The sequence below is a fragment of the Scophthalmus maximus genome, chromosome 21 (assembly GCF_022379125.1).
Source record: "Scophthalmus maximus strain ysfricsl-2021 chromosome 21, ASM2237912v1, whole genome shotgun sequence".
Lineage (NCBI taxonomy): Eukaryota > Metazoa > Chordata > Actinopteri > Pleuronectiformes > Scophthalmidae > Scophthalmus > Scophthalmus maximus.
In genome coordinates, this window is record NC_061535.1 from 986,021 (window position 1) to 1,005,094 (window position 19,074).

General features: G+C 44.2%; 1 protein-coding gene across 1 annotated transcript; it reads right to left on the reverse strand.

Moving 5' to 3' along the window:
- Positions 1 to 5,457: 5,457 nt before the first annotated feature.
- htr5ab (5-hydroxytryptamine (serotonin) receptor 5A, genome duplicate b) lies at positions 5,458 to 18,279 on the reverse strand. Its single transcript, XM_035619810.2, has 3 exons — positions 18,157 to 18,279; positions 10,814 to 11,595; positions 5,458 to 8,288 (listed from the first exon to the last, which is right to left on the reverse strand). The coding sequence occupies exons 2-3, from the start codon at positions 11,519 to 11,521 to the stop codon at positions 7,956 to 7,958; spliced, it is 1,041 nt and encodes a 346-aa protein (XP_035475703.1). The 5' UTR covers positions 11,522 to 11,595; positions 18,157 to 18,279; the 3' UTR covers positions 5,458 to 7,955.
- Between the last annotated feature and the right edge of the window lie 795 nt (positions 18,280 to 19,074).

Consider the following 19,074-nt stretch of genomic DNA (forward strand, 5'->3'; position numbering starts at 1 on the left):
TATACTGTATATAACACCTTAATTGAAAAGAAAATCACCAATAATCCTCTTCACAGGCTAATTGAGAAAAGAGAATTAAGTGTGTGTTTTACCTGCATTTGATTGTTCTGTTTTTAAGCCACACTATTGGCATTGCTCAAGACATGGCAATGTTGATCTGTTGGTTTGTACATTTGCAAGCTCCATTGTCTATTTTACTCTAAATGAGACCAGAATTTACTAAATGAACATCACGGAGTATTGGAGAAGACTTGAAACTAGTGATTGAACCACAAACTCCTCAGGAAAATTTGTACTGACAAAATAAATCAAGGTAGAAGTAAAGTCATTTTCTCATCAATTTCTAGACTTCTTTTTGAAACCAGGGAGTCGCCCTCTATTGTTGATTGCAGAGAATACAGGCTTCAGGCATATGCGGATTGGCTTAAAATGAAGACATTAGCATTAAACTTAAACCGCCACCTGTCCATCCAATTCTTGTTAATGCGATATTTCAGGAATGCCTGGAGGGTATTTCATTATCATAACATTGTGCAAAGACATTATTAGCCATAAATCAGGAATTTATACTTTTCAAAGTCTTCACTATGCCTGGACAGGAATGCATGAAAATTGCAACTTGACTAGTTGGCGGATCTGTACAACCACAAGGCTACGTTTTGAGGGGATTTTTAGTTTATTGTCTTTATTTATTATCACTGCAAATAAATGAGATATGCAGATCAAAATTATCAATGTATACCATAGTAATGGGTTTTATAGACAAAGTTTTGGGATAGCTTGTATTTAGAGAGAAAGACAGATACGGGTTAATATTCCCAAATACATTTCCTCTTTTCTGTTGCACCCATCAACAGAGCTCATGCATTAAAATATGAAAAAATAATCTTCAAACTCCAGCAAGACCTATCCATCCCATTTCTGTTTCAAGTCAAAGAAGGGCTTATCAGCTTGTATCTCCTCTGGAGCATTTTAGAATATCCAATTTTCCATTCTGCTACAATCACCTCTATTTTGCCTTGAGCTTGAATTAAAAGCAAGCAAGGAGTGGATGGTGAGAAATAGAGAGTGAGAGCTCATTCAGATCACACATATGCTCACTAGGATCCTCTTCTCCACAGTCCTGCTGTGCAGCTTCTATTTTGATGAAACTGAGCTGTCGCAGAATAACAAGTGGAACAACAGTAGAGTCACACCGTTGACATTGTCTCACACAGGAGGAGACTGAGCCCACTTTGTTGTGGAGATAGGACGAGGCAGTACAGGACACCTGGTCTTGTCTGGTCATTGCACTCTACACCACATGCACCTTACCTATTACTGTTCAAGTGATACCTGAGGCTATAGTGTTTGAAAACTTGGAATGTCTCTGTTGACATGTAAACTGGCAAATGTATTCCATTTCTTTGAAAGAAAAAATAACATATGTGCAGAAAGATTACAGACATGTAAATGATATTTGCTGTTCACAGTGTTAAAACATGAAATGAATATATTTCTACAGTCCTCACACGTTTCTGTATTTGGTCACATCCCAATGTAATCCAATCTGCTGTCAAATGTGTGTGAAAACACACATTTTTATATTCGACCACTGTGCCTGTGTCATGAGGTGGATTGTTGCATCTATTTCTGTAAAACTCTGTAGCTAAAGGTTTGCCTTGAAAAGGGCAGCTGGTTCTAATCCTACCTCAGGTCAGCCAAGCCACATTTTCATGCCCCGCTGTCTTCCCTGAAAACATGGATTGATGAGATTCTTTGAACAGCAGCAGGCTCTGAAATGTGCATACTGGCAGCGGCACTGCAGAGAGATAGGGCATGCCAATGCCTGCTAATAAAATGACCTCCAGTAGCTGGGAAATCATCTCATCTCATCTCCTCTTCAACCGCTTATCCGTGGTCGGGTCGCGGGGGCAGCAGCTTCAGTAGGGGGCCCCAAACTTCCCTTTCCCGGGCCACATTAACCAGGTCTGACTGGGGGATCCCGAGGCGTTCCCAGGCCAGTGTGGAGATATAATCTCTCCACCTAGTCCTGGGTCTACCCCGAGGTCTCTTCCCAGCTGGACGTGCCTGGAACACCTCCCAGGGGAGGCGCCCAGGGGGCATCCTTACCAGATGCCCGAACCACCTTAACTGGCTCCTTTCTACGCAAAGGAGCAGCGGCTCTACTCCGAGCTCCTCACGGATGACTGAGCTTCTCACCCTATCTCTAAGGGAGACCCCAGCCACCTTTCTAAGGAAACCCATTTCGGCCGCTTGTACTCGCGATCTCGTTTTTTCGGTAACGACCCATCCTTCATGACCATAGGTGAGGGTAGGAACAAAGATTGACCGGTAGATCGAGAGCTTTGCCTTCCGGCTCAGCTCCCTTTTTGTCACAACGGTGCGGCAAAGCGAGTGCAATACCGCCCCCGCTGCTCCAATTCTACGGCCAATCTCACGCTCCATTGTCCCCTCACTCGCAAACAAGACCCCGAGGTACTTAAACTCCTTTACTTGAGGTAAGGGCTCATTCCCTACCCAGAGTAGACAATCCACCGGTTTCCTGCTGAGAACCATGGCCTCAGATTTTGAGGTGCTGATTCTCATCCCAACCGCTCCACACTCGGCTGCGAACTGATCCAGTGAGTGCTGAAGATCACAGACCGATGGTGCCATCAGGACCACATCATCTGCAAAAAGCAGTGATGAGATCCCCAGGCCACCGAGCTGCAACCCCACCCCACCACGACTACGCCTCGATATCCTGTCCATGAATATCACAAACAGGATTGGTGACAAAGCGCACCCCTGGCGGAGACCAACCCCCACCGGGAACGAATCCGACTTACTGCCGAGAACCCGGACACAGCTATTGCTTTGAGTATACAGGGATTGGATGGCCCCAAGAAGTGACCCCCTCACCCCATACTCCCTCAGCACCTCCCACAGTATCTCCCGGGGGACCCGGTCATACGCCTTCTCCAAATCCACAAAGCACATGTAGACTGGATGGGCATACTCCCAGGCCCCCTCCAGGATCCTTGCAAGGGTAAAGAGCTGGTCCGTTGTTCCACGTCCAGGACGGAATCCACATTGTTCCTCTTCAATCTGAGGTTCGACTATTGGCCGAACCCTCCTTTCCAGCACCTTGGAGTAGACTTTACCCGGGAGGCTGAGAAGTGTGATACCCCTGTAATTGGCACACACTCTCTGGTCCCCCTTTTTGAACAGGGGAACCACCACCCCGGTCTGCCACTCGTTTGGCACTGTACCCGACGTCCACGCAATGTTGCAGAGACGTGTCAACCAAGACAGCCCCTCCACACCCAAAGCTTTCAACATTTCTGGGCGGATCTCATCAACCCCTGGGGCTTTGCCACTGTGAAGTTGTTTGACTACCACAGTGACCTCCGCCAGGGAAATTGACGATGATCCTCCATCAGCCTCCAGCTCTGCCTCTACCATAGAGGGCGTGTTAGTCGGATTCAGGAGTTCCTCAAAATGCTCCTTCCACCGCCCGATTACCTCCTCAGTTGAGGTCAACAGTGTCCCATCCTTACTGTACACAGCTTGGATGGTTCCCCGTTTCCCCCTCCTGAGATGTCGAATGGTTTTCCAGAAGCATCTTGGTGCCGACCTAAAGTCCTTCTCCATGACTTCTCCGAACTTCTCCCACATCCGCTGTTTTGCCTCTGACACGGCAGAGGCTGCAGCCCTTCGGGCCCGTCGGTACCTTGCAACTGCTTCCGGAGTCCTCTGGGATAACATATCCCTAAAGGACTCTTTCTTCAGTTGGACAGCTTCCCTGACCACCGGTGTCCACCACGGAGTTCGAGGGTTACCGCCCCTTGAGGCACCTAAGACCTTGAGACCACAGCTCACCGCCGCAGCTTCAGCAATGGAAGCTTTGAACATTTCCCACTCGGGTTCAATGCCCCCAACCTCCACAGGAATGCCAGAAAAGCTCCGCCGGAGGTGTGAGTTGAAAATCTCCTGGATGGGGGCCTCCTCCAGACGTTCCCAGTTCACCCGCACTACACGTTTGGGCTTACCAGGTCTATCCAGAGTCTTCCCCCACCCCCGGATCCAACTCACCACCAGATGATGATCAGTTGACAGCTCCGCCCCTCTCTTCACCCGAGTGTCCAAAACATGCGGCCTCAGATCAGATGAAACGATCACAAAATCGATCATCGACCTTTGGCCTAGGGTGCTCTGGTACCATGTACACTTATGAGCATCCTTATGTTCGAACATGGTGTTCATTATAGACAAGCCATGGCTAGCACAGAAGTCTAATAACAAACAACCACTTGGGTTCCGATCAGGGAGGCCGTTCTTCCCAATCACGCCTCTCCAGGTGTCTCCATCATTGCCCACGTGGGCGTTGAAGTCTCCCAGCAGAACAACGGAGTCCCCTACTGGGGTCCTTTGCAGGACTCCATTCAGGGTCTCCAAAAAGGCCGAATACTCTGAACTCCTGTTTGGTGCATATGCACAAACAACAGTCAGAGTTTTCCCCCCTACCACCCGAAGGCGTAGGGAGGCGACCCTTTTGTCCACCGGGGTAAACTCCAACACAGCGGCGCTCAGCCGGGGGTTTGTGAGTATCCCCACACCCGCCCGTCGCCTCTCCCCCTGGGCAACTCCAGAGAAAAAAAGAGTCCAACCCCTATCCAGGAGTACAGTTCCAGAACCGAAACTGTGCGTAGAGGTAAGCCCCACGAGATCCAACTGGTAGCGCTCCACCTCCCGCACAAGCTCCGGCTCCTTCCCCCACAGAGATGTGACGTTCCACGTCCCCAGAGCCAGCTTCTGCAGCCCAGGTCCGGTTCGTCGAGGTCCCCGACCTCCACTGCCACCCGTGTGGCAGCGCACCCGACACCAGCGGTTCTTCCTATGAGTGGTGGGCCCACAGGATGGAGAGGAGGTAGGTGCCACGTAGCTTTTTCGGGCTGTGCCCGGCCGGGCTCCGTGGCAAACCCGGCCACTAGGCGCTCGCCGACGAGCCCGCCGCCTGGGCCTAGCTCCAGACGGGGGCCCCGGGCTTCCTCCGGGCTGGGTCCCTTTTCCTCTTCCTCTGCTGTCCATGGTGTCTTTGTTGAACCATACTTAGTCTGGCCCCTCGCCTGAGACCACTCTGCCATGGGAAACCCTACCAGGAGCACTAGGCTCCAGACAACACAGCCCTCAGGTTCATAGGGACACACAAACCCCTCCACCACGGTAAGGTGATGGTTCCCGGAGAGCTGGGAAATCATAAAAATGAATACTTATTAAAACTAAAATGCTCTCCCCGAAATTCTCTCTTCACCCCTCTCTAGCCTGCATGCAGGCTTGTGTGTTTGTAAAAGTGTCTATGTCTGACTGTAGCCGACCGTCACCCAATATCTAGCAGTATGCCTGCTGGCTAATCCTCAATACATGTTACTTTCATAAGCTGTCTTGTCAAAGTGTCAAGCTTGACGCCGTGCATCAAAAATTAAGAGCTCATTTATTTTCATCTTTTATCATCCAAGGATTATGTGGAAGAAAGAATGCACACACTGAAAAAAAAACAACAGACACGGTTACACACGATGGACCATTCTAGATTCCACAACTGTTATTTTGTTTCTCAAGTTTAAATACAAGTGTGAATTTCTGAGTGCCTCTGGTGAACGTGATGGTCCACATTTATAACTCTTTTGAACATTTAAAAAAAAATGGAAACAAGGGTAAACAGCACATTTTTTCAACACTTTACATTTCCTGAGATGGGTCGTCACATTGAACAAAACCTACTGTAAGACGGTTGAAGGGTGAATAATACACTATCCTTGGGCAAGTTATAGAGCAGTAAGAAGTCATTAAATAAGTCAATCCTGCACAATGGCTCTTGTCAAACAGCAAGTCATGCGATAAATACACAATAGAGGGGCCAAGTCAATTGTTTTAACCATTTCTGACAGAGTGAGGTAACAATAATTATTGTTTCTGTCTATATTCCATGCTTTTCATTATTAACCACAAAATATTGCTAATATTCAAACAACCATTACAAAAAGTGGCCTTAATTTTCTTTTCATTTTCCTTCATTGTGATACATTACTCTTTTCAGCAGCTGAGTCTCAATTATTAATTTTCCAATTATTGAGGCAATCTCTTCCTGTACTATACATGGCAAACTCAAAAATATCAACATACAGTTAAACATCATGTAAAAGTACAAATTAAAGAAAGAGGCTGAAGTTAGGTAAAGACAATATGCAGGTTGATTATTCATTAAGCCTGAATTGGAAAATCTTGATGCATCTGTAAAGCATCAAATTCCATGAGCTACGTCAAACGCATGGCTAAACCTTTTTTTTTTTCAGATAATCGCATGTTTTTTTTTGTGCAGGGCTTTAGTGATGGCAATGTTGGTCGGTTGGTTTACTGTCAGGTATGGCAACTTGCAGTGCAGCCGATGTTGTACCCAAAATGCAGTGGGAGAAATGAACGAGTTACATTCACCTTTTTATAGCGTTGACTATTTTACTTTGCTACATTTAAAGTTGAAATTGTTATAGACTAATAACCAACGTCACATGATGAAATTATTGTTGCGTCTGGAATTGGATAATTCAGTCTGTGCACTCACATGTATTGTGGTTAGTGAAAAAAAATGAAATACAGAAACTTAAACATTCATTTTTAAGTGAATAAAGCAGCCAGCAGATATTTTGGCCGTGGTGACAATTGGTAACATTTTGCGGCCGTCATATCCTGTGAGTGCACAACGGTTGTGTTGAATTTGGGAAAACACTACCCTGTTGGAATTCATGCACTATGCCAGTGTGTATACTGACCTCACAGTGCACTGACTGAAGTGTCACTTTCGAGACACAGCATTAATCTTGTTAAATGATTTGGGATAGGATCAATAACTTGAACAATTTTTTGTTGCTTGTTTCTTCTACACCGGGTTCCCTACCTAAGACACTCTTGGATTGGGGGAGTCAGGGACCAAACCACCAACCCTGGGCACAGTGGCCACCATGCTCTATCACCACAGCCGCGGCCAGCCACAGGATTTTCTTATACAACTAGAATGTCACTTACCTGCGCCAAGGCCCAACAGTCCCCTTAAATTCAAACATGCAGCAATATGATCAGTAGTTTTTGCATAATCCTGCAGACAAACAACAAAAAAATAACTCCGGTGGCAGAGGTAATCAGTAGACGTAATCCTTCAGTTAGCTGAAGCATTCAGATTCACCAAATTTTTCACTGGAAAGCAATGATAGTTGGTTTGAACAGTTGCACAGCGGCCTCTTCTGCCTTTCAAATTCAGAAATTTTATATTTTAAGAGATTTGGGCAAAAAACTTTGATGTTGCTATGCAACTGGAACTCACTTACATATAAAACAACTATTTGCTGAGGAACCATTCCTCATGCTTGAGACTTAATGTATGAAACAAAATGATATAAGGCTCACTCACTGATTCTATGGGGGTGAAAACTTTCAGTCAAGGTTTGCAATTAGTGCAGGGAATAGGAGAGTCCACAGCTTGTTCTTAGTTTATTATATGTTAGGTTAATTTTTGTTCAGTTCTAAAATATTTTCTTCTACTTTAAAATGATTCCCAGCAGCTTCACATACGATGATGAAACTGTTTATGAGGGAGTTAACATGCTTTTCTCCCTAATAAGCCTGAAACGACAGAGAGAAAACCAACATAGACGACGTTGTATCTACTCCTGCCACAACACAAGCAATTTGTTATTCTCTTCGTAGCTACAACATCCTCAGACAGTCATTTCAGTCCAGCTGTGAGGTTACCTACGCATGGTAATAAACAAAACACCGCCTAGATAAAAATGACAGTTTTTTCTTCAGACACAGTTTATGGGTATCATTCATTCCCATTATCAATCCTTTTCTGTCTGGAGGAGTAACACTGTAGAGTGCATGCTGGTGTAGTGTGTCCGCTGAGTGTGCTGAATGTCTCAGCGCTGTCGGGAGAAGAGGTTCCTCAGAGCATTGTTGTAGTTCTTGTTAAAGGCGGTGTATATGAGTGGGTTGAAGAAGGAGTTGGAGTAGCCCAGCCACAGGAAGATGCTCTTCCAGATGGGCGGGATGTCACAGGAGCACAGCGGCACGATGAGCTCGGTGATGAAGAAGGGAATCCAACAGAGCACAAACACACCAATCAAAATGCCGACCATCAGCGCAGCCTTTTTCTCCTTCTGCTCACGCCACGTGTCACCGTCCGTCTGGAAGGTCACGGTGGCGTGGCGCACAGTGAACACCATCTGGGGCTGCTGTGTTTCCGCCTTCACCTGGGAAGCAGCCGATCGGAGAATAAATCAGTTACTCTATTGATGCATCTGTCAAACCTGGTTGGCTCTGTGATTAGAAAAAATATAAACGTATAATAAACATGTTCAATAATATAGGCCAAAGAAAATCAGTCACTGAAGTGAAAATATTGTGGCTGCTCAACAAGAGATGGATTATAGGCTGCTGAACACAAGTGTGTTCTGACTGCTGTATTTCTTTTCTCTTGTTTGTGTCCTAGCACAGATCAGGGCTGATTTAATGTTTCATTTATCTGTTGCAGTCGCCCATGTCAGTATGCTCTTCTAAGATTTTCCTCTTTTTTTTTTTACATCTCTGAATGTGCCAGAAATAAAGCATGCAGACGAATACTCTTGTGTTGTGCTCAGTATTAAAACAAGAAGCTGCACCAGGATGAAATTCAGTGCGGGACAGCATAGTGCTGTTGGGAAGTTTTCAAATTCATCGGGTGGTTTCAGACACCTCAACACTCAACACTTGAATGGTCCAGTAGCTAAAATGGGCACTTAACGTCAAATCGTCCTTCACACAGCGGATCACTGAGGTTATGATGTGCCTTCGACCTAAGAAACGGGGACTCACCTTTAACGCCTTAAAGCTAAACCTGTGGAGATATCTTATCCTCTTCCACCTGATAATCTTCTAAAACATGGTGTCTTCTTTAGAGTCGATGTACCAACACACAGGTAAAACACCATCTCTGGTCATTATTTCTGTTTCTTAGAGTGCGACTGATATAGATTTTTGGAGGCCAAGGCCAATAATGACATTAAGGAGTAAAAAATATCTGATACCAATATTTTTTCTAATTCCTAATACAAAACTATTCTTAGTCTTAGTTGGTTGTACACAAATAGAAAAAATAAAATTATGAATATTATATTCCATTCTCCTCCAAACACACTGGACCTGTGAACAAGAAAGACAAGTGTACTTAATATGTTCTAGGTCAATTAAATCAGTCGGGAAAGGTGTAGTTTGTAGTTTTAGTGTATCTAAAACATAGAGATAGGAGATAATGCATCAGCCTCTTGACAGTTTTCACATTTGCAGTGACATGAGCCATTTTTTTGAAATGATCTGATTTGTGTAACTAGGCCCAGAGTCCAAGCATCATAACTGTCCAGTGTGGCATGAGTGTGCATGTGTATATGTCTTCATGTCTTTGAGCAGGGGTTGATTGTTGAATGAGTGCAGGAGGTTTATTAATTTGAATGTTGACGCCACCAATCACATCACTGCAGACACTGTGCGGGGCTCGCAACGTCAATTCAAAGTATGCTGGGAAATGATGAGAATATACTTTGGCTGGGTAATGAGACACATAATACAACCAAAAGCTGCAGATATGTCTGTGGGAAACAACATTACTAATAAAACATATTCCATTTAATTGCTTTAGTAACAAAAGTGATTGCCTGTGTAATGTAACTTGACAGAAAAGGGTAATTCGCCGAATGGGTTGTCCTTTGCTAATTCTTCCAAATTAAACTTCATATTTTATTGGTCATGTTCAGATAATTAATATTTATGACAAAAAAACCCTACTATGTTCACACAAGTTTAGCAGTGACAGGTGTGCAAGACACGTTGCTTCATAATAAAACATATTATACATGAATATCTTGCATGTAATGCCCTGGGGACACAAATGGCACCCATTCAGCACAATGGTTCAAAAGTAATTCTTCTTAAAGCAATAAAAGACAGGGAAAATTCATCTGTCAGTTGGTCCCCCTTGATCTTGTTCTCCTAATTTAGACCGATGGATGTGACACTTGCATGACTAAGAGGTGTCTTGAGAATTTGGGGGGAACTTCAAAGTATATGCATTACTTAAAGAAAACGAAAGCCCTTCTTCCTTCTGTGGACGTTTGCCAGGTTCTCAGGATGTTCAGACTCTGAGTGATTTTTCATAAGCAGCCTTTCACAGGTGAAAGAAAAACTGTCTGCTTGAAGATGTCTAAAAGTGGTTTAATCACTATCATTAATTTGTTTTGGGAGGGTTCTCAAATTACATTTCCCACCATCAAGGCAGGTGAAAAGTGGGTGCAACCTCAATTTTCACAGTGAAATTTTTCCCGAACAAAGGATTGTCAATGCTTGCAGAATAGAGCTAGACGTTCATGTCTGCTTATTAGAGAAGTATCAAAGCCAGGAAGGTGCAGTGGCCCAATAAAGATGCTGGAGGTGTATATTTATAGCATTCAACCTTCTGCCTACGCACAGCAACAAACTGGTAGTGATGAGCAGGGTGGGTTGAATAATTCGTCCCTATACTCATAGATCAGATGCTTGTGTTTCTCTGATTAATGCTGAACAGCTCATCATCCAAAATGAAGAATAATTGTCATGTTCGTGGGTCAGGTGTATCAGCCAGTTACAGGAGGAGAAATGTTTTGCATAGGAGGGGGAGGATAATGATATTGTGAATCACAAGAATAGGTGGTTACTAGAGATTTTCTTTAAAGGATTTAAAAAAAACTAAACGAAAATGAATAATCACCTCAGCCATGGGTGTGATTGTGTTGCCTTTGCGGGAGCCAATCCGAAATTTGGCAGCCTTGTAGATCTTCCAATAAACGAACAGCACCACACAAAGAGGGAGGTAAAATGCCCCGAAGGTGGAGAAGATCGTGTAGGACGGCTCCTGGCTCACCTGGCACTTCATCCCCTCTGAGTAGGTCTCCCCCCAGCCGAAGAGAGGCGACAGGGAGATGATGGAGGACAGCAGCCATGTGAGCGCAATCATCACATTGGAAATCTTTTTGCGAGTCTTCAGTGTATACTCCAGGTGCCTGGTGATGGACCAGTAGCGGTCCAGTGCGATGGCCGTCACATTCCAGATGCTGGCTGTGCAGCAGAGTACGTCAAAGGAGATCCACACCTGGCACAGCACGCGACCCAGTTTCCACAGCCGGCCATTCAGCTCATGGACGAGACTGAGAGGCATGACCAGGGCAGCCACCATCACGTCGGAGATGGCCATTGAAGCCACAAGGTTGTGGGGGACTCGGTGGAACGTCTTCACCCTGAGGATGGTCGCCAGCACCAGCAAGTTCCAGACAAAGGTGGCTACCACCAGCATCGCCAGTAACGTAAGAGTGAGAACACTGAAAACTGAGAAGGGCCGGTAAATGTTTCCGCCAGAGTCATGGCTGTCTAAAGTTCCACTGAAGTTGGCTGTCAGTATGCTGGTGTTGGGGTAAGTCATGGTAGCAGCTCACTGCCCCGCAGCCAAGGGCCAAGACCATTCAGAGACAGTTTCTGCAGACAAGTTGATGCATTCTGCAGAAGGGAGACAGAGAAGAATGGCATTATCTTAATGTGACTGTTATATGTACCATTTTCCAGACAAAACCCTTTGTATTTATACAAAGTTATGGAATTCAATGATATATGCTCAAGGTTATTGATGTAATTCGTGCAGAAAATAGTGTCTTTTACTGTGCTAGTGCAAATGCGCTAGTGTACTGTACATCACAGTGTCATTCACAAGAGAGGTAGTTTAGTGATTTGCTCACAATAGTAAAGAGCACTTGAGTTTCTTGTTTCAGCTGTCAAGCAACCCGCCCACAACTTTCAAGTGCAATTTCATCTGCTGTTAAAAAGGCTCAGCGGCACGCTGGGACATCTCTGGGTCTGGAGAAGACCATAAATATTCAGTTTCATCATCCCACTGCTGTTCTTCGATTTCCATCAAAGTCAGGCATACACTACGAAAACATAACTGTTTTAAGTGGAGTCTTTGTTATCCACTCATTTTGGGATATCTCATTTCATATCCAATCAAGAGATCCCCCTGTTCACCGTTGTTGAGTTAGATCATTTCAAGTGGTTACGAGGAGCGGCATCTATTTACTTTCATTTGGCGAGTCTGTTGGAGAGATGTGTATTACACTGGATTGTCACAGTTTCAGACTCAGAAGAGAGAAGATTTGACACGCCAGCTCTGTCGATACATTCACCAAAGAGGCTCAGCAAGTTCCAAAGTTCACAACGTCCAACAGTGCAGATAAAATAAATCTCAAATCCCTCTCTTCCAAAGTTTGTCAACTGGATGTTTTAAGGTTTGGGGTTGATCTTTACATATTACCACTGCTGTATAGCAGTAGTGGCAAGTGGCATCATCATCTATCATATGATTCCAGCTGCCACATTAACTAAAAACTTGAAATGAAAAATATGCAAAAGCACAGAATACATTGTTATGATAATTAAGACAGCATCTGAATCATAGAAGCCTCATTTTTAGCAGCATCACTGGGGGAATTAATTATTTCATGCATCATGTTTTGGAAGTTTAACTCAAAAGGATCATATTCTTGTAGCTGTTTGGCCCCTAATGACATTACTTTTTGCTTGTTAGTGAAGCATCATTCTACCAGATGACTAAATCAATCAAATGTTTGAATTCACAATGACACGTTGATTTTTCTGCTGGAAAATCAACAGAAAAATACAGCGGGATTTCCACATGAAATTATTTATTCATGTATGTTTTTGCACCCAGTGGGTTGTGTCAGATTGATCTGCTCGTTATCAATCACTGGGCTCAATCGATGAGTCCCGACGGTTAACAACAAAACGAGTCAAATACGATGTCCATGTCAGCCGCTGTATTTAAGTAACATGTGACACAGTCTCTAAGCATCACCAACTATAACCTCTAATCAAAGGGTCCAACAAGGCACAGAGACAGGCCCTCTGCTCTCTCTTCTCCCTGTGATTATTACAAGCCTAATAGCCTTGAAATTGGACAACCGTCGTGGGGGGAACAGGCAATCAAACGTGCAGCATTCAGCAAAGCAATCCTACATTTTCTCTGTTAACATCACAGGCCAGGTGTCTGAAACGGCGGCTGCCATTCACTCTGTGGGAAAGACAGACACAATGCAGAAAAATACAATACAAATGTACAGTACTGTATATATGTATGTGTGAGAGGAGGAAAGAGGAAGACACGCTAAGAGATGCTAACAGTAATATGTATATGAACACATACATACAACACATGAACACATTTAGAGTACCCAAACAGTGCCAGATCGATTACTTTTCTGATTAAAAAAAGAACAAATTGACAGTCGACGATAGGAATGGCTTTTTTTTGTGGTTTTCTGCCCTCTGTGACGCAACATGTTGTAGCGTCAGTAATCATATTACAGTTACTAATCAAACAGTTATCTTACTGGCAACTCCTCAGTAAGGAGAGTAGCTATTGGCTGTCCTAAAAGTCGCTCGAAGTTGCTAAATGACGGCATCACCTAATTTGCATAATTGGCCATGTGCCTGTACTTGTAATGGAAGCTGTAGGAAAGAGGAAGAACGTCGTGGGAGAGACAAAAGTGGGTAAAAAAAACACCCCAAATATGTTTAGAACTACAAATTACTTTCTTCTGTCAATTCTTGTATTTTTTTATGTCACAATAAATGCAGTGATTTATTTTAGTACAGTGATTTATTTTAGACAAAGAAAATTTTACAGTTCCATCCCACCCTGACTGTAAACCAGGGCCGGATCAGCCAGCGGCACCTTCGCGCAATCATTTGCAGTCTGGACGCGGAGGTGTGAACGTCATCTCCTGCTCTGACTGCAGCTGGGAGTGACTGCTGTGCCGCGCCCGGCGAGGACTTGGCCGTCTGTGAGTGCTTTGGGACGGGGGAGGGGCCCACGGCAGCCCCTGCTGCTCATTGAGAAAGAATAAGAACTATACGTGCTTTCACGTCAGAGTCTCCAAAAGTCTCAGATAACACCAGAAAAAGTCGCTAGATTTGTCACTAGTCGCTTTTTTGAAAATCAGGCGCTAGAGGGGTCTGAATACCCGCTAAATATAGCGACAAAGTCCCTAAGCTGGCAACACTGTTGGCACTGACGGCTCAAAAATGGCAGAGTGGTCCAGGACGTCTTTTTAGGGGGGGGAAATGCACTATACTTTGAATTTGTTGCACGAAAGGACAATAAGAAAACAAAAACGTGCCAAGGCCAGAAACAACTGTCCACTGCTGCGAGCATATCACGAATCAGAATTTTATTTTGAATCATGCATAGCGTGCTGCCAATGCTGTAGCCTTGTTCACAAGTCTCAACACATTTTTCTGTGAAGTGCTGTTTGGGCTGATTTTCCCAACTTTGCTGACGGCTTTGTTGTATTAAAGGGCATAAAGATATCTTGTGCCTGTCCTCCGTATTAGAACAGGTATTTGTGCTGATTTGGGCAGATGTAAGGTTTAACTTTATATTGTACAGTTTCATTTAAAGCTACTATCGGTAGGATTTGCAAAAAATAACTTTTTTTCATATTTGCTGAAACTGTCGCTATATGCTGGTAGTAATATGTGAGATAGATCGTCTGTGACAGACTCTGGGTCACTCAGCACCCTTTACTGCCTTTAATGCCATTTGGCAGAATCCACCACGCCCAAGCAAAAATGTCCAATCACAGCCAGGGGGCGTCTCTCGCTCTGTCAGTCATCCGAGTACGAGCGACGCAGCGCTGCAGTCCCAGTGCACAGCCTCACTCGCTCCTTCACGACCACGCTCACATCTTCGCAACGAGGAGCTTGCAGCAGAAGCGGAGTTAGTTTAAAAGCACAGCGGCAGAGAAACGCCAAGCATCGAAAAAACTGCCCGGCTCCTTTGCCAGAAACTGCATATACGACAAAGAAAACGAAACAAAAAAAACGAGCTAAAAAGAAGGAAACAGATCGAGCAGAGGTAAACATCAGAGCGGCTCCACAGAAGCAACGACACCGACAGGGTTCACAAACGATGCGTTCTGCTTGACCGGTAATTATCTCTGTTTCATTTATCTTTTATTTTCCATGCTATTGTCGCACTTGTGACTGTGTGCTACTGTCCTGTTGTAATCAGGCTGCTAGTTCTGATCAGGCTGCTAGTTGCTAGGCCCACAGTGCTACGGCTAGTGGTTAGCAGTGTTTGTAGCATAATAGCGGAAAATATGTTTGTGTCCAAGCGGTCTAATCTGTTTTGAGAGTTTTCCAGATGTTTGTGTCATTGTCTGTGCTCTCGCGACCAAATGCTCCCCCATCTGTGTCGGACTGTTTAGTGAGCTTCACTATTTGATCACCAACGTAGCATCCCGTGCTATGCTAAATGCTAAGTATGTGTTGCTATTCATGTTGCTTTTCTCTACAGATGCTGACTTTGCTGGGGGAACAGCTGAGGAAGGAATATTCAACACAACTACTGTATTTTATCATGTACAAAATAAAGCTTGTCAATATTACATCATTGTGTACTTTTTTATGCCTTTCTTTGAGCTACTGCTTCAGTAGTACTGAACCAGTGAATCTGATTACCCCAAATAAATATATTTGTAATGCCTTGAACTGATTCAAAAGGTATATTGATAGTAGTAAGTAATCTTCACATTGTTATATATTTATGCAATGAGAAACCAATCACTTTCAAAACACACTTTATTGCAAAGCAAATACTGAAGTTGCATAAATATTAAAATATAACTTTGAAATAAATAAATGAAATGAAAAAAAAATATTGCACAGTATTTACATATAGCACAGTCTGAAGCTAAACCATCTTGGGATGAAACCAGTGCAGGCAAGTGGCAAGGACCAACTAGCTTATCACATGAAGATCATCTGTGTCTTTCGCTCCCAGTCGTATGCGACTCCCTCTTCTCCTCGCTCGACTGCTCGTCGAAGCAGCCGCGCTCACTTCCTCATCGGAGTCCAGTGTACCAGTCTCAAAGCTCTAATAATGTTATAAAATATAGATGAAAGCGTCAGTCATTTTGCAAAGCAACAAATGATGTATGTGAAGATAAAGCTGTTCATTTACAGGCCTACCATGTAACACTTTCGTAGCTAACGTGCTAGCTAACGTGCTAGCTAACGCTAGGTACGTACACAAGCTTATATAAACTGATTTACGGTAGCCCACATTCAAAATCACTGACGATGTTGTTTTCACAAAAGGTCACAGGTAATAATGTGAGGCAACGATAACTAAACGTCTTAGAGCCTATCAATGTGGACAGTCGTCCGTGTTAGCTTCAGGTTAGCTTCTTACCGGTGGGAACGTCATGTTACATACCTTGCCTGGCTTCGGTTGCCATGGTAGCCTGCAAGGGAGGCACGGAGGGCTGGTAGGAGCTGTGGAGGAGGAACCGAAGTGTAGCGGAGAGGGAGGGGGTGGGAGCAGGAGTCCACACTTCTCTCAATCCTACCGACAGCAGCTTTAAGTTACATCTCAGGCCATGTTACGCAGTAATGCAAAAGTCATGTAACTAGTAGTGTTACGACTTAATTTCAGCAGTGAGTAATTAAGTAAAGTAAGGCATTATTTTTTTAAGTAACTTGTAATTTTTAATACATTACTTTTTTTGAGTAACTACCCCAACACTGGTTGCTACCAAAGTTAATTGTAATGTTAACGAGGGTAACTATTTCAGTAAATAGTTCAGGAACAGAAATGAGGCACCGAAATCTGTGTTGTGGTTTGGTTTGGTGTGCACCGCCCATGTAGGAACCGGTGCCAATGGATTTCCGTACCCAACCCTATAATTCAGAGGGGGTTTTTAATAAGTAAAGTGTCAATTCTGGTCAGTTGCTTTGTTGAGACTTGCAAGTGTCAGTTGGTTAACTCAAGAACCTTGAGGGGCTTTCAGTCACCTGTTGGAAATTAAACATGGGGCAGATGGTGATGTCAACTACTGTATCTGAATGTCTTTGAGGTGACGAAGGTGACGATGACAGCTCTAACAGAGAACAGTATTCCTGTTCCTGACAGAAGAGATGCTTCCAGGCCACATGAATTACATCATATTTTTCAAAAAGAATTAAGTAACTAAACTCTAAACTAAAAAAATAAGCCACGCTGCACCAGATGCCTCAGAAATTCAGTTTCACTATTTCACGGGTGGCCACAAACTGAAATGAATGTGTTTTGCATGTTTTGAAAATGAGTTTTCTTTGTTCAAATTATTTATTCTTCTGAAGCGGAAAAAAAAGAGTAATTTGCAAGAGCGATGAATATTTTCCTTATCTTCACCTTCTTCTGTTACAAATTTTTGATACCCCCGGCCCCCACCCACATCCTCTCCCATGCAAAGAGCCTGCTGATAAAGACGATTTCCAAGAAAGCACTGAAGGTTACCAGAGGCAGAATCAGGTGAAAAACAGGGGCTTTGACATCTTAATTCCATTTCACCGTTGTATCCAAACCCACTGTCACAGCCTCCTGATTAAAACAGCAAGAGAGTGAGTGGCATTCTATTCTGTAAAAACTCCCCATTGTGAAACAGGTGTTTGCTCATTTGCAACACAATTTTCTCCAAGAGTTTTTTTTTGTTTGTTTTTTCTTTTTTTCATGAGGCTGACGGTTGGAATGTGACCTCTAAATTGGCTGATATTAAAATCATAAGGCAGCATAACGCAAAAAAAAAAAAGATTAAAAGGAGTGGTTCAGCGGTGTATTTAACTTTATCTGGGGTTTGGTGCAACATGTTATGTATGATATTCAAACCATTCGACTTTCACTCATTTAAAAAACAAAACCGCATGCACGCATGCTTTATTTGTTGAAATTCAAAAAAGAGTTTCTCCTCAGAATAATAACTTTACCATTTTAATATTTATGGTTCCCCATGGCGCTCCCTTGTCCCACGAGGGTTCCTGTCTGCTTTATAGCCATTGGTTACAGAAGAGAATCATCCGAGACAATTGTTGCACAGCATCTAAGAAACACAAGTCTTCACTTTTAAAATCCCAATCTACAGAAGAAGAAGAACCCCCCCCCCCCCCCCCAGCTATGTCTCGTCTGCTAATTTAACTCGTTCGTCTCATCATCCGGAATGAACTCACCCCGGTAACGGCTGGAAGCGAAGCATGTCCTGCACCAGAAGATCACCTCTCCATCGCTGCTCTGCCAGTGACGGAGGCGCGGTGATGGGAGCAGAAACCCACAACGCACGGAGGATACCGAGGGGCTGGAATGAACCACACACCGGTCGGAAGGGAGGGGGGGGGCTGAGACCAATACAGACGATTCTATAAACACTGCGTTTTGTTTGCACGTGGGGATGCGTTGGCTTCGAGTTGTCTGTGCGTTATTTATTGCGTGAGCAGCAGTTCTCCCGCCGGAGGTGCGCAGCGGGGCAGCGGACGATGCCCCCTTGCCTCTACAGACTCCTCGTGTCGCTCAGGGAAACGTCGCCTTGTAACGAGTCTCATTCTGCAGTGATGATGAGGGGTTTGCTCGAGGAGGCACGGCGTGGTGGGTGATCCATCCACGCCACCACCTATATGAAACCCCCCTGGTATTCATCCCATCTCCCGCCAACGCAATTAACCCGTGTGTTTTTGCGCGAAAAGCCTCATTCAAGTCTCATTTGTTTTTCTTTAATATGCCCAACTTGTGATCGAGTTTCCTCCGAGATTGAATGGCCAGTGGGAGACCCCCTTTGTCATGAGAAAATCTCCCACGTGTGCAATCACTTGGATTAAACCATCATCTGCACCGTCCTGCAGTGTGACTGGAACACTCTGTGACTGCTTAGCAAACCTTCTGTCCATTAAGGATTGGCTTTAAATATGTTCTGATTTTGAAAAACAAAATGATCTAGCCTATGAATGTCAATTACCCTCACCGTCAACAGACTTGTTGCTGTATAAAGAGCAGGAATGGACTCAGTGGAGGCTTTATAATGCCAGGCACTTGCTGTGAAGGTAATGGCATCCTGTTGTCCTATAATACAGGCTAATGCAGCACCACTGCCCTGA